Source organism: Leucopleurus acutus (genome assembly GCF_964270905.1).
Source record: "Leucopleurus acutus genome assembly, chromosome: 18".
NCBI lineage: Eukaryota > Metazoa > Chordata > Mammalia > Artiodactyla > Delphinidae > Leucopleurus > Leucopleurus acutus.
In genome coordinates, this window is record NC_139160.1 from 76,523,745 (window position 1) to 76,550,003 (window position 26,259).

General features: G+C 52.9%; 1 protein-coding gene across 2 annotated transcripts; it reads left to right on the plus strand.

Annotated features, from left to right (window-relative positions):
* The first annotated feature begins 5,627 nt into the window (after window positions 1-5,627).
* Window positions 5,628-25,021, plus strand: NAXD (NAD(P)HX dehydratase). 2 transcript variants are annotated; one of them, XM_082859697.1, is made up of 10 exons: window positions 5,628-5,675; window positions 9,094-9,244; window positions 11,127-11,172; window positions 12,052-12,140; window positions 15,168-15,276; window positions 20,604-20,654; window positions 20,732-20,836; window positions 21,639-21,759; window positions 22,750-22,870; window positions 23,599-25,021. In XM_082859697.1, the coding sequence occupies exons 1-10, from the start codon at window positions 5,630-5,632 to the stop codon at window positions 23,795-23,797; spliced, it is 1,038 nt and encodes a 345-aa protein (XP_082715823.1). In that variant the 5' UTR covers window positions 5,628-5,629; the 3' UTR covers window positions 23,798-25,021. The 2 variants fall into 2 exon arrangements, with proteins under 2 accessions (XP_082715823.1, XP_082715822.1); XM_082859696.1 differs by lacking the exon at window positions 5,628-5,675 and adding an exon at window positions 5,687-5,802.
* The last annotated feature ends 1,238 nt before the right edge of the window (window positions 25,022-26,259 follow it).

Below are 26,259 nucleotides of genomic sequence, written 5' to 3' on the forward strand. Positions count from 1 at the left end.
CTAACACAATCTGCTATATAGTACTGTACTGTAATAGGTTTATAATTCTTTGCACATACATAATACATAAAATAATACAATAAAAAACAAACAAAATAATACATAAAAAACAAACAAAAAATAAAGAAAACATTTTTAATCTTACAGTACAGTACCTTGAAAAGTACAACAGTTGGCATACGGGGGCTGGCATGGAGAGAACAGGCAAGAAGAGTTACTGACTGGAGGAGGGAGAGGAGGTGGGAGAGGGTAGAGCTGAAGGATCCTCAGCAACAGGAGACGGAGGGCGAGCTGCAGTGTCACTCACGCCTGAGGTTGCTGGAGCGCACGGTCGCATCTTTGAAAGCTCGCACCTTGAGGGTTCATATGTAGGGGACTTGCCGTATCAGGGCAGAGCTGTCTTTATATGGATGTGTCAGACCTGTCTCCCCCCTGTTGGGTAGGAGCAGAAGCCCGTTTGCAAATACCAGCGTCATTAGTAGCCGGGCAGCATTGATCGCACTGTCCTTGAGACCAGTGGTAAAAAATGTCCACATATTGAGATGCAGGGAAGTCATTCTGGCTTATGCACGAGTTAACTTGAATCTTATGCTAACTAAACCAGCCTGACTGTGGCCTATCAGACACACATTGTACATCTGCTTTAATTGGTAAAGAAAAGGGCACATTGACCAGAAGTAAAAAATGTCCATGTTAAAAAAAGCTTGGGCTTCCTTGGTGGCGCAGCAGTTGAGAGCCCGCCTGCCGATGCAGGGGACGCGGGTTCGTGCCCCGGTCCGGGAGGATCCCACATGCCGCGGAGCGGCTGGGCCCGTGAGCCATGGCCGCTGAGCCTGCGCATCCAGAGCCTGGGCTCTGCAACGGGAGAGGCCACAACAGTGAGAGGCCCGCGTACCACAAAAAAAAAAAGAAAAAGAAAAAGAAAGCTTAATTGCCTCCCATCCTGCGATGTCAGTGCTGGTCGTGCTCTGATGATACCTGAGATGTCAGTGCTGGTCGTCCTCTGATGACAAGACTCCCTTCCCAGGTCTAGGGCCATGCTGACTCGCTGTGTACATGCTGATCTGTGTGTGTTTTTCCTTGAAATGTACCCTGGACTTGTTTAAGGTGCTTTGCTCTGACAAGATATAAAACTGTGCTGGCAACCGTGCTTCTCTGGAGCAGTTTCTCAGAGTTATCTGGGAAGAGGGCTTCTGGGCTAGTTCTCAGTTTGGCTCAAATAAAACTCTTCTATTCTTCTTGTAGATTGTTTACTGATTATTTGCGTCGACACCAGCAGGCCTGTGGTTGATGGTAGCGCTCTGCCCCTCACCTCTGCCAGCCTGACTATCTCCGGGCCTCTTCTCAGTGTCCCTCCAACATTGGAGAACAGGCTGCTTAGAGATCAGACAAAATACTTGCCCTTTGAATCTTGTCTGTTGGCTGTTTGACACAGTACAAAAGTGAAGTCAACCCAAAGAAAGAAAAATCTACCTGTGATACTGACCCCCTGGTGCAGCATCTAAGACCTACTTTTTCTCACGAATTAATATATATTTTATTATTTGGCTGAGAAAGGTGAGCCTCAGAAGGGCTAGAGGTATAAATTAACCAGTGTGGGGTAGGGTAGATCACACCCAGACGCCAGCTCTGCTGCTTTTTAGTGTCTGGGTCTCATCTTCTTCAGTAGTAACACAGTGTTAGGTTCCCTACCCCCTCAAAAAAAAAACAGATAAAAGCCCTAGTACCTCAGATGTTGGGGAGCCCAGTGTTGCCCAACTCAGCATCGCTGGGACCCGGGCTCTCCATCACTCTCCCCGCCTCTGCCGAATATTGGCTCAGGTTCAGGCAAGATGACCTCAGGGCCCCGAGACGGCTTCCCCAGGTCCAGGTACGTGTACAGACTGGACTACCTGCTTTGCCTCTTTAAGAGCATAGAACCCACTCCTCGAAACCTGCCTCACAGCCTAGTGGCCAGGATGGCATTGCTCATGCATAAACCCTACCAAGGGAAGTGGGGTCACGGTGCCAGGTTAGATCAGTCCGGATCAACCTTCAGACCTGGGGAGAGAGCCGCCATTCCGAGTAAAGTGACAGCATCACACCTGTGCCAAGCAAGAAGAAGGTGGCTCTTGGGCAGGTCCCCCCCACTGCCTCTTCTTCCTCGTTTCCCAGCAGTGCCCAGCCCCCCAGCCGTGGCACTGGGCACCCTGTTTGTATTTTGTGGGTCCACCTGATCTACACTGGCCCCAGCACCTTGCAGGTGCCCTGTGCATGTAAAGAATTAGTACCTGTTTGTTGAAGTGAATTAAGTAGCCTTCGCCATATTTGTTCTGCCTTACAAACCTCTAATTAAAACAACACCATAACCATATCGTGATGGCCCAGGTTAGAAGCTTTTGCTCAGGCACTAAGCCTGTGACCTGGAATGTCTCTTAATCTCCACAGAAGCAAAGCTGCTACTTCCTCTTGCTCTAATAAAGCACGCCTACGTTGCATTCATTCCTCTGGCCTTTTGAGTTGAAGGCAAACAGTGTGGTCTGTGCTTTTCTCTAAAGTATTTATGGGCGATCTAAGCCCACATGAATTGCTTCATCCTTATTATTCACATTTTCTAATTGTTCCCCACGTCTCCTAGATGGAGGGTAACAAAACTTTGATGCTCAGCTTTTTACTTAGTGACACATGTGGCCTACAGAATAAGCAAATGATTTTCCTCCACAAACTTGGACCGCATCGTTGTTTTTTTTCTACCCAATAAATTTGTTAACTATGCCAAATGTTTTTTAAACTTAATAGGACCGTATTCCCTAAGGATGATAAATACAGCCTGGCTTCTCTCTCTCACTTTTTGTTAACTTGCCCCTGAATCAACTATGAGAAATGATTCTGACCCATAACATCGTTATGCCCACCAACCAAACAGAGGTTCTAATCCTCTTCTTAAGATTCTTCATTAGGTTTCCCTGCTTCCTGGATTGGACTTGAATTCCTGGAACCCATGTTAAAGGCCACCTGCCATTTTGCCCACATCTGCCTCAGACCCGTGCAAATCTAGTCCTGGTTTTCCCAGCTATTTTCCCTCTAAGACAGAATGTAAGTGTTAATGTCAGACACCAGCTCTTAGCAAGGCCTAAAGGCATAATCTCTACCAAGAAGAGGTTTAGCAGAAACAATGGCGAATCAAGAGTCCAGAAAGGTCTGTGTTCCTTTCACTACCATGATAAAATTTCATAATTGTCTCCTGAGTTAATTTCTAACTTACCTCCAGCAGAATTTCTGCTTGAATAACCTCTAAAGGATCAGACGTAAATACAGCACTGTCTGATAACGATGGTTAGGTCTGGGCTAGTTTTCAGAGTTTATAGAACTGATGTTCATCCGAAATTGCTCACATTGACCACGTTTCAAAACACAGTCATCCTAGAGACAGCAGAGGGCATTCCAGGTGAATATTAAGTAACTGCAAAGCAAACATCCCAGGAGGAAATGTGACCTGGAGTGTTGGGTGTAGTGCAGGATACAGCACACGCTGAAATTTCTCCCGCTCAAAGCTAACCTAATATTTTCCATTTGTTTAGCTTCTTAATGTCCTAGGTCTGTACTGTCCCACATGGGAGACCACATGTGCCTATTTAAATGTAAGTTAATTAAAATGTAAAATTCAGTTCCTCTGTTGCACTGGCCACATTTCATGGACTCAGAAGATACAGGGGGGGCTTCCCTGGTGATGCAGTGGTTAAGAATCCGCCTGCCAATGCAGGGGACACGGGTTCGAGCCCTGGTCCAGGAAGGTCCCACATGCCGTGGAGCAACTAAGCCTGTGCGCCACAACTACTGAGCCTGCGCTCTAGAGCCCGCGAGCCACAACTACTGAAGCCCGCGTCCCTAGAGCCCGTGCTCCGCAACAAGAGAAGCCACCGCAATGAGAAGCCCACGCACCGCAACGAGGAGTAGCCCCCGCTCGCCCGCGTGCAGCAACGAAGACCTGACGCAAGCCAAAAAAAAACCTACGAATTGTTCATTTCTGGAATTTTCCATTTTAATATTTTCGGACCTTTGTTGACTGAGGGTAACTGAAAGCAAGGCATGCAAAACCTCGAATGAGGGGGGACGACTGTTTGTTATTCGGAGGTGATGTTGGGAAGGGTGAGGGACAAGCGGTGGGCGCCCACGTTGCGGGCTGGTGACCTTTCACTACCGGTCCTTCAGGCTTTATAAGACAAATCATGATGGCATCGGTGAACCTGGACACCGAGTGAGACGAGCCCCACCCACCCTTTTATGTCTTATCCCCACAAATCCACCAGGGGGCAGCACCACCTCTCAGACTTCACAGCCTCATAGAGGAGCAAGGAAGATGCAGAATGTAACTGATTTGTACTCATTTCCTAAGTTTACACAGATCTTTTCCCCCAAATCTAAGGGGAGGTGCCATGAGAAGGAACTCACGTTCTCTGAGAAGCAAGAATCGCTACATCACAAGGTTAGAGGTGGCTCCTAGGTGACCCATTGAAATGTACATTTACATTTATAAATGTATGTTTATATGTTTCATTTGAAATAGAAAAAAGGGTAATGTAATAAAATTATTAATAAAATAAAATATAAATAAAATAAATGAATAAAATAAAAATTCATGAATTCACACTGGTAATAAATAACCTACTGGTTAATAAAAAATAAAATAAAAATTCTGAATAAAATAAAAATTCAGTAGTTCATACTGATAATAAATAATCTGGCAAACACCACCTTAACCAAGCGATCAAAATTAACGAAGTTAATGTCACCTCAAAAAGGGGCACACTGACATTGCTTGTGTAGAAGATCCCGAATAATCTCAGAAGTATCTGCTGGAACTAATAGGAAAATTTAGCATGGTCAAAGGATACAATGACAGTATATAAAAATCAACTGTATTTCCATATATAAGCAATGAACAATTGAAAATTAAAAAATAATAACAGCATCAAAAGCATGATTTGGGTGTGTTGATAGAAATGTCCTAAATCATGCGGTGGTGATTACCTGATTATATACATTTGTTAAAACTCATAAAACTGTACATTTAAAATTAGTGAATTTAATTGTCATGTAAATTATACCTCAATGGAGAGAGAAAAAGCACCTACTGTGTGCCCAGTTCCAGGTGCTGAGCACACAGCACAGAACAAATAAAGCTTTTCCATTGGAGCTAACTTTCTAGTCAGGGTTAGACCTTTGAAAATGAATGAATGAATGAATGCACATGTCAAGTAGTGAAAAGTGCTATGAATTAAAATAAAGCAGGGCAAGGGTGCAGGATGGCGTGAGAGGGGGTGTGAATTCTCTTATACAGAATGGGCAAGAAAGGATTCGCACGGATAAGACGACAGTTGAGCCGAGACCTAAATTAGATGAAACCGACCGTCTCCGGCCGCCTTTGACCGGCAGAGGCCAGTCCGAGGGCGGGGCGACTCCGGACCTCGGACCACTGGGAGTCCGCCGCCCGCTTCCGGCGGCGGCGCGGGGGCGGCCGGGAGCCCGGAAGTCCGTCGAGGGAGGGGAGTCCCGCGGCCGCGCGGGGGCCGCCGGGATACCGGAAGTCCGCCGAGGGCGGTGAGTCTCGCGGCCGCGCGGGGGCGGCCGGGATACCGGAAGTCCGCGGATGGCTGTGAGTTCCGGCTGCGGGGCTGTCAGGAGCTGCCTGGGAGGTAAGCGCGATACCGGCCTTCCTGGCCATGGCCACCCGGGTGGGGGCCGGGGCTGCGGTTGCCGGCGCCGCCGTTGTCGCGGTGCTCTCGGCCGCGCTCGTGCTCTACGGGCCGCCGCTGGACGCAGGTACTCGGCCGCGGGCTACTCGTCCGGGCGGGAGGTGCCGCCGTGGGGCCGGGGTCGCGCGGAGCCGCGGGTCCTGGGTCCACCTGGGGAGGGGTTAACCGAGGGACCCCGAGGACCCCGGCCAGGCCTTGGCTGCTGAATAGAGCGGACTGTGTAGAAAGAATGAGGCGTAAACGGGAGAAGTGCATCCGACTTGGAGCACCATCCCCTCCTGTATGGTTTTCTCCTCTTGCCCTGCGGATATTATTGTACCTAAGAGTTTTCAAACCGCTGGACAGTGTGTTGTATTATCTCACTTCTCCCAACAACGTGGAGAGGTTGCTGTTTTGGAAAGGAGGAGGCCCTGAGCCAAGGTTCCCAGCCAGAAAGTAGCTGAAATGGTAAAACGCGCTTTGGCTGTAGTCCTTAGCAGCACGCAGGACGGAGAGTAACTGTTAGGGGGGTTTGGCTGTTTGGTTTTGGGCACCGTAGTTTCAGGAGATTTGAGGAGCATTGAGGGGCCCCTCAGCTTCTGCACTTCACTCAGTCACACCAGCCCGGGCGCTTCTGGGCACCAGTTTGTTCGGAGATACTTTATCTGTCGCAGTTGGTCTTAAATTCGTACGCTCCGTGATTGGTTAGCAAGATTTCTCTTTGAGTCGGCTTGAGATTTCATTATTAGGCCGAACTGCGGAGCGTTTACCAAAAACTGGCTTCCCATCCCAGCTTTAGGGCATCTCAGTTAATTTAAAGATTGCTGTCACGTGTTCTAAATTAGCTACGGTTCACGTTAAATTAAAGCAAGAAACATTGGTATTGCAAAGTTGTGAGTGGCAAGTAATTCTAGAAAACAGCCCAGAATAAAGAAATCTATTTAACTCTCCTCAGCCACACTTCTTTAAAGCAAACAAAACCAGACAGATATGACCTGTTCTTCTAGATTCAGAATTGTATGAAGACAAATTACTTACTAGGATAAATTTCAAGTTGCCTCTTGCCAAGGCCTTTTTATCCTTAAGAACTTTGATGTTTGTATTTCAATATTTCTGTGGATAAGTTCAAATGGTGCATGTCAGTAAGCCAGCTGAAACTTGATTCTCTGTGGAGTATAGGGAAGTTGAACTGACCTTCCTTTGGCCCGCTCACTCACAGGTGTTGATCTCAGGTGAGTGTTACAAAACCCTAATGAGCAGGGGGGATTGTGCTTTGCAGGCATACAATTGCAGTTAAAAAGTGAAAACGCTGTACTTCTCAACAGTGATGTTTTTTACCCATCCCGGATTGGTTTCAGAAGGCATTTGAGAAGGATTTGACTTGTCTTTTGGTTGGTGGCGTGATTATTTGATTAAAAAAAAAATTCTTCTGCCTGAAAATGGCAGCATTTTGGTAAAATGGTGTCTTCTGCCCTGGCTTATCCGTTCGTAACCATAGCATCTTCACAGGTCTGTCTCTGAGCCTCAGTTTCCTTGTCTGTAAAAGAAGGATAAACTGGCTCCCAATGAGGAGAGTGAGGCAAGATGCCGTTAATGCATCAGGCATTTATTGAGTGGCTTATTCCGTGCCAGACTCTGTTCCAGGTGGTTGAGGGTGGGAGGCCAGCCCTTAAGTCACAGGTGGGGCTATACCTCATTCTGTGGAGGCAGAAGGTGCAGGGGTGGTCTTGGGATGCTCTGTGTGTGGCCGGCTGCTTAAAGTGATGGCAGCTAATAAACCCAAAACATTGTAAGGGACTCAGAACGATCCGTGAGTGACTGGTGAGTTTGGATTCTGTCTTTACAATTTCCAGACTTTAAAAAGCACCTGTATTTATTGTTCTGGGGCATTTGGAGGAGAGGCCATTCTCCGATATCCTCGCATTGACCAGTCACCTTATGCTAGGTGTGTTCAAGTTTGACACAGATGCATGGCAAGCGCCACGGTAAGCGCACAGACAGCTTGTCAGCGGTCAGCAGGGCCGTCCTGAAATCCGCCTGTAACAGCTGCGGTTCCTGTCCTGCAGCTGGCCAGGGAGCCTAGGCAAGAGTGTCTCAGGGCCGCTGTGCATGGTGGCGAAGAGAGTGCGTGGCTGGGAGTCTGGGGTGCAGGCGGGCGTGCGGGAGGTTGGGGCCGGGGGCGGGGAGTGAGAGCTGATTGCTCTGTTAGGTCAGCGCCTCTGTGGCCGGGCACTGCGTCAGGTTGGCCCGGGGCAGAGGCGTCGGGGGCTGGACTGATGGTTGAGCAAGCCTTGTGCCTTTTCACGGCCAAAGGGTTAGGGTTACGGCGATTCTGTTTGGAGTTTTAATCCTGTGTTGATTTGGAAGAAGGTAGGAAGGCGTTTGGATGGATGGTAATTAATATTCTTCTTACATCTTGGGTCTAAGCATCCATCTTGATATATTGGCTAAGGAGGCGTTTACATCTGCTTATTAAGGAAAATTACGTGAACAACGTCGTTGAGTGAAAAGTAAAATTGTAAGAGTGATAGAAGATAAAGCTGTTTTACTATATGTATGGAGCTGAGTCAGTCTCTGTTCTTCACTTGGACTTGTGACCCACGTCTGGTTTTCCTCTGCTGCTGAGATAATGGGAAGATAAAAATATTGGATGCCTTTTTTGTGAAAATGTTGTTCGTATCAGCAAAGATCCTTTAATTCTAGAGAAAATGCATGCTTTATTATCTATTCATACATTGGGCTCTATAGAACACAGGATTTCTCTCACAGCTGAGCTGTTTTTAATAATATGGCGAAACATACAACACAGGAAGTTTTTCAAGAAAGGCCAATTAAAATTAGCTATTTATAGACAATTCAATGATCAAACTATTTTAAAATGCCACTTTGAACCCAGTGTAAGATGTGTTCCTTATTTAGAATGCCATTTCCAGGTTATTTGATTATCTAATTGAGTGTTGGAACCACGACTGGAAAATGAATTGGGAATAACATGAACCACCTGTCTGGCTTGAATAGACCGTGGAAAGTAGCAAAGGGGAGAAGAGACCTAATAAACTTGAAGGAAGATTATGATGAAATATGTGTAGTTCATTAAGTAACAGTGCGTTAAAAAAACTTTCTGAAAGCTTAAGTAGACTTCCAAGACGTCTGATGCATTCGAAGTAAATCTGGTCCATGCAACGATATTAGTAGTGTTGTGTTGTTACTTCTGAACAGCATTTGCTTATAGAAATGAAATGATGAAACCATTGGATAAAAACCTACAGCGTTCATATTAAGCCAGCTTTTGTTTTGATTAATGGGGTATTTTGTTCAAGTCTGTTTTTGATGTATGCTGGTAGACACTTACCTTTCTGAACATTTTCCTGTTTTTCAGTTTTAAATCAAGCATTTCCACTGCATACAGCACGCTCAGTGACGGACATGGAGGCTGCCTTGCAGCTGGTGAGGAATGTGGTACCTCCTCTGGCCGCCTGGAAGCACAAAGGGCAAGCTGGGAGGATAGGCGTGGTGGGAGGCTGCCCAGAGTAAGTTGCGCGGACGCAGCGTCCTTCTCTGGCTGTCGCCTACCTGTCGTCCCTCCGTCCATCCAGTTGGACTCCAGGGGTCATTTCCGAGTGTCTTCTGATATTCCGGCAGTAGTTTTCAGTGATGAACGTTTGATTGAGTAGCAGAGAAAGCATGGGGCGCCGATTGGGTGAGGCTGCTGCTTCTTACTTTGCTCTGTACTGACGGTGTTCGTTACTGTGAGCCTTGGTTACTTTGTAGTCAAGGTAGAGACACTCAGCATCTGCTTGCTTTCCTTTCTTAATTTAAAGATATTCCTGCAAGTTCCTTATGAAATTTGACAGATCCTAGCTTTTTTCCGAGGCCTCTTTTCTCTTCTAGTTTTATATATTATGCTGCTGTGTCGACACATAAAGATCTGTAATTTGTCCTTGCTTGTGATACCTGCTGCCTTTGACTTAAATTCGACCTTGGTTACCATTCAGTTTCTGCTTCCTTTCTGTTTGCACTGATATGCTCTTTGCCTAGCCTTGTATTTTCAACAGTTTAGCATGTAGTTGGCTGTACTTATTAAAATAACGTGTAGCTAGATTGTGTTTCTTTACCCATCGTGACAGTGACTGCTCTAAGTGAGGGGGATGTATTTCTTTTGTTAGCGAGGCTTGTATTCACACTGTGAAGTGAGCGTGTATGTCCGCTGTCCTGTCCTTTGGCATTTCGGGCGAGTTCGTGGCTCTGCCTGGGGAGACTGTCACACGTGCAGCGTGCCCTGAGCGCGTTTCCCTGTTCAGGTTAGCAAAGCTCTTCTTCACCCCTGGGATTGACGTAACAGTTACCGTCACTCATCTGATGTCAGGTTCACGGATTTTCCTCACTGTGCTTGAAGTGCCCTTAAGCACAGTTACAGGCGATTCCGAGCAAGCGGATGGAAGCAGGAGGGAGGCGTGCGAGTCTCTTCTCGTTTGTCCCCATGTCCGAGGTGACCGCTGCCTCTGCTCACCGTTGCTCTCGGGGGTGGGTCCTGCTCCTTGGGGCGCCAGCCAGTCCAGGGGCTCCGGCCTGTGGTCACCTCGAGCACACTGTCTCTCTCTGCAGTGCCTTTGGGAAACTCTCCCTGTCTTCTCAGACCTCCAGGTTTTGTTTTGTTTTGCCTTGTTTTTTCCCCAACACACATCCCTACCATCCTTGCTAACAGAACCCCAGTCTTGTTCGGTTGGTGTTGCATTTTCTCTTGTGTCTGTGTGCATTTCTGATAAATCAAGTGCTTTCTGTGTCTATATTAGTCTAGAGAGGTGTCGTCTTTATAATATTAAGTCCTCTCATCAAGTGTACATCTCTTCTGTTCTTTAATAGGTTTTTAAAATGTCCCCACAGAGTTATCATGTGCTTTATAAGGTTAATTCCTAGATGCTTTATGGTTTTTGCTGGTATGGTAGATGCTATCATATATTCTAATCAGTTATTCCTGGTATAGAAAATAACCATTTTATTCCGGTTGATGTAAATCTTGCCGAACCATTGTACACTAGGAGATTCATTTTTTAACAGCTTTATTGAGGTCTGGTTGGTATACGGCAAGCTGCAAATGTTATAAATGTACAGTTCGATAAGTTTGACCTCTGTACGGCCCCCTGAAGCCATCCGTCAAGGCTTCAGTTTGCACATAAGCATTTCAGAGAGACCTTGGGGCACCTGGCCAGGACCTGCCTCTCCTGACATGGTTCAGAGCCTCATAGGAAAGATTGGCTTTCCTGGGACTGATCCGTGTTAATAACCGTTTTCCCGAGCTTCTACCGGGGGTTGGGCCGTGCCCGGGTGCTGCGTGTCTGTGTAATTTACTGATAAGCCTGGTGTGCTTGCCTCATTCTCAGAAGTTTTTGACTGTAAATGTCTTCTTTTTAGGTACACTGGAGCCCCCTATTTTGCAGCAATCTCAGCTCTCAAAGTGGTATGTTTGTTCATAGCTTCTTTTTCAGGATTTTTCTAGTAAAGAGTTGGATTATATATGACTGAAGCAAATGTTTTCTGAGTATTCTGTCAATATTCAGAGAAATCTGAATAGCATTTTGGGTAATCGTGGTAAGAGACGTACCTTTTTTTTTTTTTTTTTTTTTTTTGCGGTACGCAGGCCTCTCACCGCTGCGGCCTCTCCTGTTGCGGAGCACAGGCTCCGGATGTGCAGGCTCAGCGGCCATGGCTCACGGGCCCAGCCGCTCCACGGCATGTGGGATCTTCCCGGATCGGGGCACGAACCCGTGTCCCCTGCATCGGCAGGTGGACTCCCAACCACTGCGCCACCAGGGAAGCCCAAGAGAGACGTACCTTTAAATCTACCCTGACCTCTTATGCAGCCACAAAGTAACTTGGATTGGGACTCATTTTCTTTTAAACTAAACTTTTTTTAGAACTGTACTTCACCACAGTGATCCAGGCTGCCTTTTCAGTCCTAGCATAAGCAGTGGACCTCTTTTAACCTTGGCAGTTGTCACGGCAGCGTTTTGATCAAGTCCTGGAGGCCCAGTGGCATAGGGACTGTGACATGGGCTGTGCTTCTGCGGACCTCATCGTGATGCCACCTGAGCCGGCGGGGCCACCTGCCTCTTTGGCGGCAGCAGAAGTCCGCCTCTCTTTCCAGGCCTTTCTTAGGTTTTGCCGCCGGCCAGAGGCCTCTCAGCCGCCTCCTGGCTGTGGGTTACCTGTGGCAGTGGGTGCTTTTCTTTTGCGGACAGTGCTGCGGAATTCGCACGGTTTTACCAGAGCTACCAGTGCTCTTGAGTGTCTGTCGAGCGAATCCCAAGTTAAGCCGGCCTCCTGTGCCCCTCCTCAGGGCGCGGACTTGTCCCACGTGTTCACCACCCAGGATGCCGCGCCTGTGATCAAGTCGTACAGCCCGGAGCTGATCGTTCACCCGGTTCTGTGAGTAGTAGGGCCCCGGCGGGTGCGGGGCTTGTAGCCACTCTCCTGGGTCACAGGGTCTCTGCGCCTTCGTGGAGCCGCTGTGCAGTAGCCGCGGTGCAGGGAGGGGGCAGGTGGGAGGGTGCTGTCAGAAGAAGCGAGGGAACGATAATGAACCCGCGTCTGTAGTCAGAATAAGACAGACAGTGTGCAGGAGACCTGGGCACCAGGGCTGCCCGGACTGTCCCCTGTGGCCCGTCGGCAATGGCCGGAGGGTCCTAGGCCCAGGAGGGGCCGTGAGCCTGCCTGTGACAGTGTCTCACGTGGCAGCAGTAATGACCGTTCGATGGTTCAGCAAGCGCTTACTGGACTCTGTCCTGGGTTCCGCGGGGACAGCATCTGACTGGGCAGCCCAAGACCTGCTCCCGTGCAGCTTCCTCTCCAGGGCAGCCCTGTGCCCTGGAACTTTCTGCAACGGTGAAGCTTTTCTCTCGGTGCTGTGCGAGACTGTGGCTCCTGAGAGCTTGAAACGCGGCCGGTGGGACTCGGGCGCTGAGTTTTTACTTTGATTTTAATTACACGTAAGAGCCCCGCGTGGTCAGCGTCTACTGTATTGGGCCACGTACACAGCTTTGGAGGACAAACGAGGTAACAGCTGTCAGGCGGTGCTGAGGACCGCAGGGAGGACGGGGCGGGGAGTGCTGGGTGCGCGCGTGTGTGTGGCGGGTGCTCCTAGGGTCGCCGTGGGCAGTGGCGCAGGGCGTGGCATCCAGTGAAGGCACAGACACGGGGGCTGGCGGGGAGCGGGCGTGGGAGCTCATGCTGCAGGCCTGCTGGGGACACTTAGTCTGGGGTGCTTGGGAGGGGCTGGGTGACCAGAGAGGTTCAGGGCCACGCTTTGCTGGTCGTGGGGGTCATAGTAAGGGTTCTGGCCCTTGGGGCCCAGGGCGGAAGCAGGGGTCCCGCTGGGAGGCTATGGTAAGCCCCTGGGGTTGCTTGCATGCTGGGCTAGAGACAGGAGCAGGTCAGAGCCTGGCCACAGCAGGGGAGTGCAGCCCCGCCCTCCCGCGGGTGGGCCGTGAGACCGGCAGGAGCGTGGGGAAGCCACCAGGGTGTGGGCTGAGCAGGTTGTCATCTCCATGGCCTGCTGATGTGCCGGCAGCCGTGGGGTGGGCAGGGGAGCCTAGATCTGGGAGTTGTCAGCGCGTGGGCTGGTTTAAACCAGGAGGCGAAGCTGTGTGTGGGTCGGGAGGGCCCGGCGCGCTGGCGGCTGGGAGCAGACTGGAGGGGCCTGGAGGGCGTCCTGGGGCCGAGTGGAGAGCTTTGCGGATGGTCCTGGAAGAGCCCGTGCCTGGAGCCAGACACAAGGCCTCGGCTCCCGGTGTGGGGTCCCCAGTGCGGGGTCGCCGGCAGCCCGAGCGGGGCTGCTGGGGGGCGGGGCGGGCCGGGCTGAGTGGTAGCCTGTGGGCCCTGAATGGCGGCCGGGCCTCAGAGTTGCACGCAGCCATCAGGTCTGGGCCTAAGGAGGGCTCCTGATATTGCGGGGGGTCGGGGCGCCGCCGGGCACACGCCTCCCCGCAGGCCTGAGGTGGGGACGTCTGCACCACAGGTAGGAGTGCACCTGCACTGCATCTGTGCGCCTGTGTGATGGAACCAGACTGGCACAGGTCATTTTGAAATGAGTCATCGTGTCTTATTTTAACGTGTTTTACGTACTTTTTCCCCCGTGAGTCTTAATTTTAAAAAAAGAAAAAGAAAAAAAGTGTAGTATGATCATGACTATATACCCTGCATTATTGACTCTCTTTCTGATGGGAAGGAAGTTCCATTTGCCTCAGCTTTGGTGAGACCCAGATCCTCTGCCTACCTTTGCGGAGTTCACAGAAACATGTGGACCACTCGAGTAAACTGCTGGGGTCCCTCCGGGGGCCTGGGAAGGGGCCCAGCAAGTGAGAGGCTCCGTGCTTGAGTTTCATCCCCAAGAGTATGCTGCCCTCACATCACGCCATACATCATGCTCTTTGCCGTTTCCTGTAAAACAGCACTTTCTCACCGTGTTTCCTGCCCCTGCTGCTCCCTCCTTCTCTTGTCTGCTTGTCCCCAGAGCGGGTGGCTTCCCCTGCGAGCCTCCTAAGTGGAGGTGGCTTTTCCTTTGTTCCCCCAGCCATTGGGTCTGGAGGTGGGACGTGCGTCCTCCCGGACCATCACCTCTCGTTCCAAAACCTCCAGCTCCTTTGAAACTCCACCCACTGACCCAGTGCCCCTCCTCCCTGCAGCCGCCTCCGACCCCATCAGTCCTTGGGTATTAGTGTCTCTCTCCACCATTGCTCCCGGGACTGTTGCTAATGTGTGTGTAGGGAACTGCTTTACTGGGATAGGATTCACTGTAAAATCCACTGACTCCAATTGTACAGCGGTTTGTGGTATGCTTGCCAGGTTGTTACGTCACAGATAATCTTAGGACGCTCCCACCACTCCAGGACGGAAGCCCCTCCCCATCGCCACCCCAGCCTGAGGCGACCTCTCATCTGCTTGGTTTCCGAACATTTGCCTTTTCTGAACATTTCTTATGCGTGGAATCAGACATTTGTGAGGTCTTGTGTCTGCCGCCTTTTACTTAGCATCCTGTTTTCGAGAGGTGTCCACATTGTAGCACGTGTCAGTGCTCTGTTGCTCTTTAACAAACAAAAACAAAACCCAGAAGTCCCCCCGCCCAACCCCGCCAGCTGCTGGCAACCGGCAGTCTCTTCTCTGTGGGTGAGCTTGGGGTGTGTTTTTGCGGTGTTTTGTTTTGTTTGTTTGCTTTGAAGGTCCCACATATAAGAGAGAGCACACGCTATTTGTGTTTCTTGGGCTCATTTCACTTAGCAGAATGCTTTCAGGGGCACCTGAATGTGGAAAGCTAGACAGCTATGGTGGGGCCCTGGCTGGGGTGCTGGAACAAGAAAAGGACATTGGGGGAAAATCTGGAAAAATCTGTAGTTTCATTAATAAAGTAAACAAAAGATGAAAATTTCAAGCTCCTTTGCCCTTCTTTTCCTTTTTTAGTGACAGCCCCAGTGCCGTCCAAGATGTGGAAAAGTGGTTGCCCCGACTGCACGCCCTGGTCGTAGGGCCTGGCTTAGGCAGAGACGACGTCCTTCTCGAAAACGTCAAGGTAGCGTGTAGAATTACTAACCACGCCTATTCCCACAGGCTCGGCCCTTAGATCGGGGGAGTCTGACAGAACTGCACCTTCCGTTGTTTGTTGCTCTGTGTGCGTCTTGGAGGAGTTGAGACCGACAGAACGTGGTCTGGGGAATAGAGGAGACACTAGGCGTAAAGGTAGGGATGTGCTTAAACCAGAGCAGGGCACCGCTGAACGGCGCCCTCTTTCGCTCCCGGGGCTCTGGTCTCAGGCTGTGGCCGAGGAAGTCTCCATGGGGCCCGACGTGACCAGCCCAGCATCCGGGCTGAGCGGGGTTAGCAGTGGCCGGGCGTGCGCTCAGGCTCGCGGTCACCTCCCCGCGACCCCTTCCTGCTGGGGACCCCTGGCAGCCTGCTCCTGGTGCCCGCTGTAAGGGCGCAGTGCCCCCCGGAGCCGGCAGAGGGCCACGCTTTGTGCAGCGCTCTGCGCGGTGCCCGGCTGGGCCCAGTGGGAGTCTGTCACAGCGAGCCAGTGGGAGAGGGTGCTGCTGGTGACTTCACCGTTGCTGTAAGCTGTGCACTTAGAGAGAAACGTGAAAGGTGTTCTGGTGCTTCTAGCTTTGTGTCGTCAGCGGGTCCTCTTGAAAGCCCTTGTTAGTTTAATTTCTTAACCTGGTGCTCCTCTGACCACCTGAGGTCCTCATTGGTCTAGAAATCCCTGGGCCTTGGACCCCACGGGCCAGTTGTTCTGCTGCCTTTGCACTCTCTTCTGTCCCCTGCCGTCCTTTTCAGCTAAAGCCAGCGTAGCCGGCGCTGGGTGATGCGGGGTGGGCAGGAGACCCTAGTTCACCCTCGTGGGTACACGTGCATTCGTTTACTTTTTCGTTGATCATTTATGCTTTTCCTTACTACTGAAACTTTATGCCTGCTTTAATCTAAGAAGATGAAACTAATTTTTTAGCCTCAAAAAGTTGAAATAGAAATAAATGCTATCCTGGATCAGGGGAAATAGCTCGGTTGGCACACCAACCCCACATTCTGTGTGTTCCCGCTGCCCAGGTCCTCCGACACTGCCCTGGTGTCACTCCCCGAGGGGACACATCTCAGGGACCTGCTGAGCTCCCTGCCCTCGTTGGGGCCCTTCTCAGTGCCCCCAGACCACCTGCCCCAGCTCCAGCCCCGCGAGGTGTCGCCACGTGCCTCGAGGGTCTAGCGGTCATGGTGGCCCTGACTTGCCACTTGCTTCAGCAGCTGGAGGGGCTCCTGGCTCAGCTTCTGCTTTTTGAGTTAAGCTGCACAGAAGCTCAAGGGAAAGAAGGTGTAGGGCGCTGTGAGTGTTGGTTGGACTTGCCTAGCAATCTGTGGGTAAAGAACATTTTAAAAGGCAGACGTGTGTTTGCTTTACCAGAATTTAGTGAGAACGTGAATTTTAAGGGTCCCTTCCACGGAAAATCTTTCCAGCCTTTGGGGTTAAAGTTGGGGCTGGAAATTTCACTTTCTTCAAGCCCATGAATGATCACTGAGGAGAAACAGTAGCCGTGACAGGTGACTGGGGATGGAACGGAGCACGAAATGTGTTTTCAACTTTAGTGTCGATAGTTGGTCCGTTTATTATTGCCTGTTTCAAACGGTTTGGTTAAAACGTATGTACCCTCTGTAGGACGAGATGCTAAGTGAAGTGGGCAGCAGCACAAACGCTGCGCGATCTCACTTCTGTGTGGAGTCAGAATAGGTGAGCTCGGAGAAGCAGAGAGGAGAAGGGTGGCTGCCGGGCGCGGGGCGTCAGGGCAGTGGGGAGAGGTTATGTTCTCCCCTGGGGAGGTGATGGCTGTGTGGGTTAGCTGGACTGCTGATTATTTCACTATACTTCTGCACGGGCTCACCTTGGAGGTACTGGGGGTTCGGTTCCGGACCACTGCAATAAAGAGAATTCTCGTCATAAGGCCGGTCACGTGAATTTTTTGGTTTCCCAGTGGAGATAAAGTTACGTTTGTGTTATACTGTAGTTTGTTACGTGTGCAATAGCATTATGTCTAAAAAACAGTGTAGGTACTTTAATTTACAAGTACTTTGTGACTGAAAAGCGCTGACCGCCATCTGCGCCTCCATGAGACATCGCTGTTTTGCTGGTGGAGGCCCTGGCCTCCACGCTGGCATCTGCTGAAGGCTGGGGTGGCTGTGGCGGTAACCTTTGCCGCACTCATGGACGAATTTAAAGTGTACAATTCAGTGGCTTCTGGTATATTTACGGAGTTTGCAGCCATCACCACAGTCCGCTTGAGGACGTTTTCCTCACCCCAGAAAGAAGCCCCACACCCGTCAGCACTTGCCCCCGCTCCTCCCAGCCTCCGCCCCGGCGACCACCTACTCTGTCTCCGTGGACTGGCCTGTTCTGGGCCTTCGTAGGAACAGCATCACACGCTGTGTGGTGTTTGTCGTTTCAGGGCTCACCCTGCTGTGGCAGGCGGTCAGCGCTTCACGCCCTCCGTTGCTGTGTGATGGGCCGTGGTATGGAGAGACCGCGTTCTTAAACTCCATTCGTCAACTGATGGACATTTGGGTGGTTTACGCTTCCTGGCTATTACAAATAGTGCTGCTGTGAGCGCTCATTTCCAAGGTTTTTTGTGGATTTATGTCTTTATTTCTGTGGGGTATATACCTAGACTGGAGAAGCTGGATCATACGACACCTCCGTTTGGTGTCTTATCTAAGGGTTTTGCCTGACGCAATATTTACTCCTATGTTTTCTCTTAAGAGCTTTATTCTTTCAGCTCTGTGGTCCCTTTCGAGTTAAGTTTTGTGTATGGTGTTAAGGAAGGGGTTCAGTCCAGTTTTATATCCAGTTGTCCCAGTACTTCTTCGGGCCAGTGAATTCTCTGGGCATCCTTGTTGGAAGTCCGCTGACATCAGTGTGAGGGTTGATTTCTGGGCTCTCCTTTCTGGGCCATCGATTGTACAGCTGTCCTCGCGCCAGTAACCACATTACCTTGACCATTGTATCTGTGCAGTGAGTTCCGAAATCGCGACGTGTGGGTCCTCCAAGTTCCGCCTTTCCGGCGTTGTTCTGGCTACTCTGGGTCCCGTGAGTTTGCATGAGTTTTAGGCTCAGCTTGTCAGCTGCAGAATGGACAGCTGGGATTTGGGTAGGGGTCACCTTGAATCTCTAGGTCAATTTGGGGATCACTGCTGTCTTAACAATATTGAGTCTTCCAGTTCATAAGCTGGTTTTGAGCCAGAGTTTGTGGCTGTAGGATCTGGACGGACCCGCCTCGTGTCTGGGCTCTTTGGCAGCGTGTTGTTTTCCTGGATGGATGGATGTGTCTTGGAGGCTTTTCCTGGCAGGATATGCAGATGTTCATTATTTTTTATAGCCTCATCATAATATGCTGTAATGTATTTAGTTCATTTCGGCTGTTTACAGCATTTTTTTCTATTAGTGATGCCTTGAACATTTCTGTATATCTGTTTCTTTTGGGTGTTTTCTTTAGGATAAATTTGTAGAAGTTCCATTGCTGAATCAAAGAGTATCTGTGGAAGGTCGAGATACTGAATAACATCCTCTGAACTGAGAAGGAACTTTTAAGACTGAAAAACGAAGCAGGCAACTGAGTGAAGTGCAGTTCTGAAGTTTACGTGGGGACTGACATACAGGCAGGATCGGGTGGAAGATGACCCAGGTGTCCCTAGCTGCACGGAAAGAGTCCAAGGGGATTTCTGAAGAAAGAGTCTGACCCCCAAGTGAGACGCATGTCTACACTGATGGGAACTGGACTTTATTTCTCCGCCCCCCCCCAGGGGGGGGTCTCTGCAGAGGCACTCCTCCAGTTTTCATATCAGAGAAAGATGGTCAAGTCGATAGGGAACTTGTCCGGCTTGGGCGCGTCCCTGGCGAGTGGGCTAGAGCTCAGTCACTCAGCGGGAGGGAAGGGGCAGGGCTGCGGGCCTCAGATGGGGCACACTGAGTGCGGTCAGTGTGGTCCAGCCACACAGTGCGAGCTGAAACGTTTTTGAGAGGTGCTCCCGGATTTCTCCAGAAGCTTGTAGCGGTTTGCTCTCCAGCAAGGGCTGCCCTTCCCAGGATGTGCTCTGGGGAGCTGCAGCTCCTCACTCCCCCTGCTCGTGTGTAGAAAGCTCCCTGTTCCACGTTAGCCCTCCTGACCTGTGCGTGGCTGGCTCCTGCGTTTGCCCGTTCTTCGCTTAGGGCAGGTTGCTGTCCGGATGTGTGTGTGCGCAGGGCTTGCTGCCTCGGCACGGCACGTGCTGGTGGCGCTGACCCTCCAGATGCCGTGACCGTGACAGCGTCAAGTGCACAGGCCCTCTGAGCCATGGAAGCAAGACCAGCCCTCCGTTCTCTGCGTCAGGAGGCCGAGTGTCACACTGTGCGATGTTACTAATGTGCTCTCCGTGGTGTCGGCTCACGTTTCCCGGGTCTGAACGTTCACTGGGCCGCTGTCTTTGGAAGAGCTCTAGGAGGAAAGTACAAAGACTCAGAAAATCTGAATTGGTTCTAACAGTGACGCCCGACTCGGGGCAAGCAGACAGAGCATTTCCACTGTTGAAGGAGAGAGCCCTCCGTGGGCCCCGTACCCTGACCCTCCACCGAAGGGGCTTTTGGGCACACTCCCAGCCCTCAGACCGGCGTCGGCAGGTGCGACAGGCCGTCGGGCAGGGCAGCCGTGCTGGGTGAGGTTGCACTCCTCACTGCTACTCTATGGACGTGGGCTTATCTCCCAGTGTTTTAAATTATCCCTGTTTGTCATGTATCTCGTTCACCGTTCTCTTCTAATAGAGTTTTCTGTTACCTAGTGTCTACCGGGTAGGAGTCCTCTTCTCATGCTGTGGCTGTAAATGCCCTTGTCATGAGATACTGGTGCATAATAATCAGCAGTCATGTTGATCAGACACACGTAGAATTTTCAAGCGAAAAACCTCAAACTTTTAGTATAGCATTCTCAGAGAGAAGTGATGCGCTGTTCATTACTACGGTCATTCGTTTGAAAACACGTGAAGTGTTACTTATGAGAAATAGATAAAAACTAAGGAGTTGGGGAATTCCCGAGACTTCAGGCCTCTCAGCTCCACATCCTGAGGGCTAGTATCTGTTGGAAATTTGGAGGTGCCGGCCCAGGGTTGTCCTTCGTGGGCTGGCCTGGGACCCAGCGCTGCGTGGCGGTTCCCGTGGGCTCCTGTGTTCAGAGGTCCCGGGGCCCGGCCTTACAGAGTCTCTTCTGATTGTTTCATGCACTCGCTTTCTTGCCTCCGGCCTGAGGTTGAAGGCCGTCAGGAGCTGCTCGGCTTCCTGTGCCCTCTCTGCGAGGTGACGGGCTTGCTGCTCAGCCTGGCTTCCCTTCCTCGCAGGGCATTTTAGAAGCGTCCAGGACCAGGGGCATCCCCATCGTCATCGACGCGGTGAGTGTGGGCTCCTCTCCCATCCCCTCCTCCCGGGGACCCCGCGGCCTCGCAGTGACGTGAGTCCTCGTCTGCAGGACGGGCTGTGGCTGGTCGCTCAGCAGCCGGCCCTCATCCAAGGCTACCAGAAGGCGGTTCTCACCCCCAACCACGTAGAGTTCAGCAGACTCGCCGAGGCTGTGGTGAGTCAGCCGACGGCCCGGGCAGGGGTGAGGGGCTCGTCCTGCGGTGCACCTGCGGGGACAGACGTGCAGAGGTGGGTGGACAGGTGCGCTCCCGGGTGCGTGCAATGATGGGGCATCTTCCAGTTAGCGTGTCTTCATTTGGATGAAAGGTGGCCTCTGGGGTCAGCCCGCCCTCCTGCCACCGTGCACCCTGGGCGGATCGTTCCATCCCTGCCCCTGCCTCTGTAAAGTGTGGAGCATGATGGAATCTGCGTCATAGGGTTTGTGAGGACGAAATAAAATAATACAGCTGACCCTTGAACAGCGGGGGTTGGGGCGCTGAAGGCTGCGCGCTGTCAAAATTCCGAGTGTGATTCACAGTCGGCCCTCCAGGTACGCGGTTCCCCGTGTCCTTGGTCCCGCGTCCGTGGATTCAGCCAACCTCGGATTGTGTAGGGCTGTGGTATGTACTATGGGGAACATCCACATGTAAGTGGGACCTCGTGGTTCACACCAGTGTTGTTCGAGGGTCAGCTGTGTATGTAAGCCCAGCGTCCTCACATATTAGTGCCGTAAATGTTTGCTCGTTATTACTCGAAGTCGCATCCCTCGCAAACCTTTACAATCCCAGCCATGGGCCAGTAGTCCTGACTCTGGGTCTCCCTCCCGCTGGTGGATGGAAACGTCTCTGCACGTGGGGCCCGAGCTCAGCCGTCGGCAGGTGCCCGGCGGGCCCTTCCCCGCATGAGGCAGGGTCAGGGTGGATGGGCTCTTCCCGTGTCTGATGACAGCTGTGTCTGTGTGTTGTCCTCCGTCGTAGCTGGGAGACCCCCTGGATGGCAGGGACCGCTACAGCTCTGTGCAGAGACTCAGCCAGGCCCTGGGCAACGTCACCGTGGTCCAGAAAGGGGAGCAGGACGTGATCTCTGATGGCGGGCAGGGTGAGTGGCTGAGGGCTTCACGCTGCGTGTCGGCCAGCCACGCTGGGCACCAGCCCCAGGAGGACCTCCTGTTCACACACGGTCACACACGGGCACACGTGCACACTTACCCCCCAGAGAAGGGACTCCCTGGTGAGCGTGTCAACCACAGCTTCTGGAAAGGCCATTTTTGTCTTGTTTCTCGCTGGTTTGCAAAGGGACGTGGCAGTGATGCATGCTGGTCCTGGTCGACACCAGGTACAGGGTGCAGTTCTGTCCGTGCTGTGCAAGGAGAGCCCCGAGCAGAGGCTCTGGGCAGCGGGCGAGCCTGCAGACCCGTTGCCGCCTCACCTGAGGCACAGATGCAGTTGCTTGAGTCTTTCACTGCTTCCTGTTGTTTTGTAAAAACGCCCGAAAAACGAGACACCCAAGGAGCCGCCGGTGGGGCAGGAGCCCCTGGGCCCCGAGGGTGGCTGCAGAGCCCAGCAGGCCCGCCCGCATCCGCACCGGGGTTCGGTGCGTGACGCCTCTGCTCCCTGCAGACGAGTCCTCCTGTTGCTGAAGTCTGCCCCGGAGGCAAGAGCCTGCCAGGCGTTGCTGAGGGAGCTGTACACACGGAACCGGTGCCCAGGAAGGAGTGTGCACGCTCACACACGCCATCACACACACATGCTCGCTGTCACGCGCTGGACAGGAGACGCAGAGAGCCTCCTCTGCGTGGCCCTGAAGCCCGTGGGTCAGACGCTGGAAGGTGCTCTAGACTCTAACAGAGAGAGCGTAGCAGCTGGTTAAGACGTTTCCCCAAGAGATAGAAACTTCCCGGCACGGCACAGACGAAGTCCCGGCAGGGCCGCTGCGGGTGCCCTGGGCCGGGGGCGCCGTCCCCACCCTGTCCCCACAGACCCCTCGGTGCTGGTTGGGGGAGCTGGGCCTCCGCCTGCCGTGTCAGGACGGGGGTGGGGGCAAGGTGACGGAGCACGGCCCCTCTCACACGGCCCCCTCGCCCCGCAGCGCTCACGTGCAGCCGGGAGGGCAGCGGCCGCAGGTGTGGCGGGCAGGGGGACCTCCTGTCGGGCTCCCTGGGCGTCCTGGCGCACTGGGCCCTCCTGGCTGGCCCCGAGAAGACCAATGGGTGAGTCACGTCTTTGTTCCTCCCGTGCTGTTTCAGCAGTTGCATGTTTAATAAGTGGCTGCTTGGAACATTCCGCTGAGGGGCCGGTGTCTCGTGGAAGAGCCCCCAGGGCAGGGGTTGGTCCCAGGATGCTCGCCCGGGGGCTCTGGTGTCCCTGCTGGTGTCGGGGGTGCTGCTCGGGGGCCTGCGGCGCATGCTCTGCGGGACCGGTGCCTCGGGGGACACGCAGGCAGGGCCAGAGCGTGTGCCGGGAGATGACTGTCCACGGGGTGCAGCGCCCTGAGCGGTGGGGTCTGCCATCGCCGGCAGAGGGTGGGCCCGGGCAGCCCACCCCTCAGGGCCCTCGGCCTCTCGCTGTGCCCATCCTGGCGACCCTGACGGTGCCTGGCTGCGGGGTCCCAGCACACCTGGCCCGGGGGGCCTGCGGGGTGTGTGCGTGCAGGCGGGTGTGTAACGGGTCCAGGAACATAGCAAGCAGCTTGTCCCCAGGCTCCGGTGTCTTCCAGGGCCTAGAACAGCACCGAGCACTTACCCTGTGACCGAGCGCCGGTCTGGCTTGCAGCCGGGACGTGGCTGCATCCTAACCTTTCTCCAGGCGGACGGGCATTTCTAATAGGCCCAGCGGCACGTTAGACTGAACTTGCCAGAGTGGGTCCCCGGGCGACCACAGGAGGGACAGGGAGGGCCTTCGGTGGCCACGACGCCCCGCTAACGCCGCTGCCCTGCAGGTCCAGCCCGCTCCTCGTGGCTGCCTTTGGTGCCTGCGCGCTCACCAGGCAGTGTGCCCGCCAAGCCTTCCAGAAGCACGGCCGCGCCACCACCACCACGGACATGATCAGGGAGCTCGGGCCCGCGTTCAGCAGACTCTTCGAAACCTCAGCTGGTGCAGACGGAGGGGTGGCCCCGACGGGGGAGCTGCATTTGTGACGGGACCCGCCTCCGGTCCATCCGAGTCCGCTGGGAGGTGTGTGAGTCTGTGCCGTGCGGGTTGACGTAGACAGTGTCAGAGCTTGGAACGTAGCACTTTCTGGCTCAGCTGCTGTGTGCTTGGAGGTGTTATGATAGGAAACAGAGTATTCCTGAACTTTTTTCAGCTTCTGGGCAATATCAGAAAAGAATGAAGAGAATCACATGACAGTGAGACCGTCCGTCACCAGCTCAGCTGAGGTCGTGGGCTTTTGCTGTGCGATTCTTCTGTTTGCGGGAAGTTCCCCTCCTCCGGTAGTCCTCTCGGGGGGATCCCATCGCACGTTTTCAAATGTCTACATGAGTGATGTTTTCTTTTTTAAACTGAGGTCCTCGAAGGGATGTGGCATTCATTTTTTAGCTCATTTTTGCTTCTTTTTGAACCGTGATTCGGTTGGACACATCTGGGCAGAAATATTAAGCATTGCTTGTTTTCTTCAGTTGGTTGAAATATTTCAGAATAATGAGAAATCTGAAACCCTTTTGGAGGCAGCTGGGAAGATCACAGAAGGGAAGCGAATGGGACCCTGACCCCTGAGTGCACAGGTAGGGCCTCTGGGCCCCTGGCCTGTGCACCAGTCGGGTGCTGGCCGACAGGCCCCAGCGCGGCACATGGGAGTGGGAGGGACGCCTGGGGCTCCGGGGTCGGGCGGGAGATGGCACGCAGGTGGGGGGCACCAACACTGCCTTCATGCCTGCTCATGGAGCAGGACGGCGGGTCCCTCTGCTTCGAGAGTGGGTGTGGCTTCAGGAACGTTCTGAAGTTCTCTCTGAAACTGTAGTGAGTTGTCCCATCTGCATCAGGTCAGCTTGGGCGCGGCTGTCTGTGTGGGCAGTTCTCTTCGTGGCCGAGAGCTGGCCGTCTCCCGTCACATCTCTGCTGGGCTGGTTACAGCACGTGTGCTTGAGTGTACTCTCAGGCGTCGGCGCCGCCTTCTGTGGGGCGGGGCCTGGCCTGTCCGTCTGTCCTTCCCCAGGGACTCCTGCTCTGCGGTCAGAAACCTCCCCACAGAAAGGTCCCACTTCCTCTAAATAGTCGTGGACTTTCAAGATTTCCTTTAAAATGTTTACCATTGTTATTTCATATCTAACTGTAGAAGAGTTTAAGTGTCACGGACATTTTTTCCTTTGGGGAATTACGCCTAAATCATGGTCTCTTATTAAAAAGCAGATCTGGCTTACTTCAAGGGAGAGTTTTGTACTTTTTTCTTCAACAGCCAGAATCCACCTCTCAACTTAACCCTGAGGACATTCTCAGATACTAGGAAGATAAAAACACGTAAGCCCGTCTGTCTAATGGTGTGGTTTTCACCACTGCCTACCAGTACCGTTAAAACGAAGTACTAAGCCCGCAACGTAGCTGTTTCTTTCCATAGAAGACAAGATTAGCCGACACGGGAACGGCTGTGTTTCTGCCCTGAATCCCTTTGCTTGAGAAAGCACCATTCAGGGCCCGTGCTTCTGAACGAGGTGAGCAGTTGCTCCTCGTCCTTTGCAAACCCGGGCGCTCTCTAGCTCCAGCTGAGGACACTGCGCCAGGAGACCAGCCCCGAAGCACATCTGGCGGCCAGCTCAGCCTCCGGCCGGACAGCCTGCCCCCAGTACTGAGCGGCCCTGCTTGCCTGTCCCATGTCAGGGGCCTGCCCGCCCTCTGGGATCCTGACTCCACTGCTCACGGGTTGGGTCCCTTGTAGCAGGTCAGCTTCTGAACGGGCTTCCTCATCTGTAGAAGAGGAACCCCCTGCCTTTCAGGGTCAGGAAGGTCAGTGACGAAGTTAAGGCAGCTGCCGGGCCAGCCAGGCCGTCCGCGCGGCACCTGACGGGTGCTGGCCTGCTGCCCGGGGCCGCGCCCACAGGATCAGTGCCAGCCCCACAGTGGTGGACACGGGGCGGCCTGGCTGAGAGCTGGGGGAGGCGGCGAGAGGGTCACCCCGCTTCCCGCTGGCTGGCTGGCTGAACAGCTGTAGCTCCCTGCCTGCGACAGAAAGGAGACGGAGCGCGAGGCCGCCGGCAAGCTCGGTCCCAGGTCGCCCGCCTCGTGCCCGCCTGTCACACCTGTGCCCTCACCCGTGTCACCCAGACTCAAGCACAGCCCTGGCCCCGTGGTGTCTGCTCAGAGGCAGCAGAGGACGGTACCCCAAAAACCAACTGTTTAAGGAAGCGGTCAAACAGAACAGAGGTGAAACAGAGCCTATCACTCAGAGGAAATGGGCTGGACGCTTGCAGGGGTTTCCTCTGTTGGCGCTTTCTGTGGTTAACACATTACTTTATAACCAGGAAAATAAATGTAAAAACGTATGCCCACGCCCAGTCCAGCACTGCCCAGCACGTGGGGTACAGGCCGCTTCTCCTGCTTGAGACCAGGTGACCCCAGGGAAGGGTTCCCGCCTGCCCTTCCCATGACGTCTTCCGGGACCCCGTGT

Bases quoted from the DNA above. Each gene is read 5' to 3' on its own strand.
- NAXD (XM_082859696.1), top strand. From the start codon at position 5,703: ATGGCCACCCGGGTGGGGGCCGGGGCTGCGGTTGCCGGCGCCGCCGTT. The intron at 9,245-11,126 runs GTAAGTTGCGCG...TCTTCTTTTTAG, and splicing joins GTGGTGGGAGGCTGCCCAGA to GTACACTGGAGCCCCCTATT. The intron at 15,277-20,603 runs GTAGCGTGTAGA...CCTTCCTCGCAG, and splicing joins TCCTTCTCGAAAACGTCAAG to GGCATTTTAGAAGCGTCCAG.